This window comes from Herpailurus yagouaroundi, unplaced genomic scaffold (assembly GCF_014898765.1).
Source record: "Herpailurus yagouaroundi ecotype Mexico unplaced genomic scaffold, PumYag 65580, whole genome shotgun sequence".
NCBI lineage: Eukaryota > Metazoa > Chordata > Mammalia > Carnivora > Felidae > Herpailurus > Herpailurus yagouaroundi.
In genome coordinates, this window is record NW_024418749.1 from 3,510 (window position 1) to 6,327 (window position 2,818).

Here is a 2,818-nt window from a genome sequence, read left to right on the forward strand (position 1 = left end):
GTGATGAGCCGGCGGTGGACGGTGTGGCTGCAGGAAGTGGGCTAACTCGAATCACTCTCACAGGGAACTGCTGGGAGTTGGCCGTGACCGGAGGGGCCAGGGTTCCTTGTGGCGAGCTGCTGCTGGACAGGGCAGCTGCGGGAAACATGCTCACTCGATTCACGTCCACAGACGAATTCTGGGAAAGACTCGGGGGCTGAGGAGCGGGAGCAAGAGCAGGAGCAGGAGCAGGAGCAGGAGCAGGAGCTGGAGATTTAAAGAAGCCGCTTGCCTCCACTGGGGTGAAACTGTTGCCCGACCGAGTCCCTCCTGAGCTCCAGGAAAGTCTGAAGCGTAGAGGTGGATGGCTGACTCCCTTCCCCAGGACTGAAGACCAAACCGACACCGTCTCAGGCTGTGCTGTTTCTTTCCCGGGAGGCGGCTGGCTGAGGCTGGCTGGGCCACTGGAGCCGTGTGACGCGGTGGCGGGACACTTGGCCTTGCGCTGGACCAAGACAGCTGACCGAATGGCTTCCGTCCCAGCATCCGTCTTTGAGCCAGGCCGGACACTGTCTGGATGGTCATCTGTGGAGGAGTGCGGAGGAGACCCCTGTCCCTCACGTCTGGCTTCTTTGCAGGGCCTTCTTCTTCCAGACAAAGGTGGGTCATTCGGCGGCTGCACAGAAGTCAGCTGCGCTGTCTGAGACTCACCGCCAGCTTCATAGCCCAATACGGAATCACCTTCTACCTTGTGGGCTGGCCAGGCCGTCGGTGGCGAGCCATCGTATCTGGCGGACTTCTCCCTCCTGGCGTATTTCTGCACGTCCACTCCGGAAGGTACGGCCAAGTCACAGGGTCTCTGTTTCCACATATCGATGCAGTTCCCCGCTTTAGAAATTTTGAGGTCGTGCTGCGGACCTGCTTGCCTTTCTCTGCTTTTCTTGCAAGAGGCCCATACTCTCAGCTCAGGAGGAGGTGGACGATGAGACAGCTCCTGCTGCCGGTTCAGGGAGGGTGCAGAATACTTCTTGAAGCTCCTTTTCATGGGGCCAGTGTTCATCTTTTGCTTGTTATAGAGCAGCCTGTTTGCAGTGCAGGCTACTGATACAGAAGGATCGAGACACAGCGGTTCGGCCGTGGCTAAGATCAGCTGGCTCTCCAGCAAAAGCCTGTCTTCCTGGGTCCAGGTCTGGTCATCGCTGGTCATGGACTGCACGTCGCAGGCTAACGTCTGCATCGTTGGCCGCAGGAGAACGTGCCTGCTCGCGTAGCCGGGAGGTTCCCGACTGCACTGCCGGTAGTCCCGTACCTGGGCTATGACACACCCAGAGTGAAAAAAGTTAACCTGAGATTTTTCCAGGAGATCCACCAGAGCAGGAGGCAATTGTTCAGCATCCAAGTATTCGAGCAACTCCCCTTCTTCGTAAGGCAGTCGAATGGTCTCCGAATAGGATCCATTTTCGCCCTCGAGCATCAGCGAATATCCCTCCTTTCCTGGGTATAGGTTGACCACTAAGCACGGCAACGACTCTCTCCTCAGGAGCTTCTCCAACAAGTTCACGTTGCTTCTTAATTCCTCCGTAGCCTCAGGCTCTTTCCCGCATTCTTCCACATACAGGTCATAAAGTTTTTCATCCAGAGATGCGCCCCCACTCGCTGAGCCTTTCCTTTTAGGAGGCCTCTGCTGGGCACTGGCAATGACATACTCCGCACGGTCCAGAGCTCGTTCTAAAGCCTGCTGCATCGTGGCACAACAGGGGCCCTAAAGAGAAGGGCAAGCGCAAGTGCAAGCGCCTTGAAGAGCCGGGTGAAGGTCCCGTCTTTCACGTGGAGGTAGAGGTAGAGTCTTGCAGACGCCGTCACTCCACAGTGCAGCCACCAGCCTAACTTCCAAATGGACGGCAAGAAACGCGCGCCGGGAAAGCACCGCACGACATACCTGCGATCTGGGCATCCAAAGCCAACAACACGTGTCGGAGCCGCCACCGCGCAGCTCTGGAGCGGCCGCGGGCTGGGCCGGAAGTGGATGTGAGCCCCCCGCCCTCCCCCCCCCGCTCTCCCCCCGCCCCCCAGCTCCCCCCTCCCTCCCGGAGCAGCCGACAATCCGCTCCTGCGCATGCGCGCTCCCTGCAGGCCGCAGGCGTCAGGCCTCAAGCCTCATCCTATTGTCGCCTGCGCCTCCGGGCCACGAGGCCCCGCAGCCCGCACTTCCGCTGCCGCCGCAGGGCCGACCTTTCTTTTCCCCGTAACGCGGAAAGCACGCCACCGAAGCAGAAGCAACGGCCCGACAAATAACCTACTTTCTGGCACGGTTCGAGTCCACGCCAATTCGCGCAGGAATGCGGCTGTCGGGGAAATGCGGCTGTCGGGGAAGCGGCGCAAGCTGTGCGCTTCTCTTCTTGGCCAGCGCCTCACCCAGAATTGTGCACGGTTTCTGCGTCTCCCGTCGGGACCGGCAGGGCTGCTCCCGGTGCCCCTCGCCGCTGTGGCACTCCCCGCCGCCCCTCCCCCCCCCAACCCCGAGTCCGCGTCCGTAGCTCCTGCCTGCCTACCTGGAGGCTCGCCGAATCTAATCTGGTGCAGGCGTCAGATGTCCTCCTTCCTTGAATCTGCCACTGATCTCCTGCCTGACGGTCGTCAGACGTGCACCTGGCATGCCTTCCTGACATTTAAGTCTTTACCTTGTTACTTCCCCGTGTGTCACAGGAAGGGCGTTTTACAAACGATGCGGTAGGCAAGTCGTATTGTCTGTGAATTGCACTTCAGGATTAAACTATTTGTTTGGAAAGTCGATTTGCATGTGATGGAGCCGGGGACTGTTGTCCCCGCTGATGGCAGC

General features: G+C 59.4%; 1 protein-coding gene across 1 annotated transcript in view; it reads right to left on the bottom strand.

Annotated features, from left to right (window-relative positions):
- LOC121024519 (transcription factor SPT20 homolog) overlaps positions 1–1,918 on the bottom strand; it is a 3,297-nt gene extending 1,379 nt beyond the window's left edge. The window contains exon 1 of the mRNA XM_040466744.1: positions 147–1,918. Coding sequence (XP_040322678.1) covers positions 147–1,723 — 1,577 coding nt within the window. The 5' untranslated portion in view covers positions 1,724–1,918. The remainder of the gene's footprint in view (positions 1–146) is intronic.
- Between the last annotated feature and the right edge of the window lie 900 nt (positions 1,919–2,818).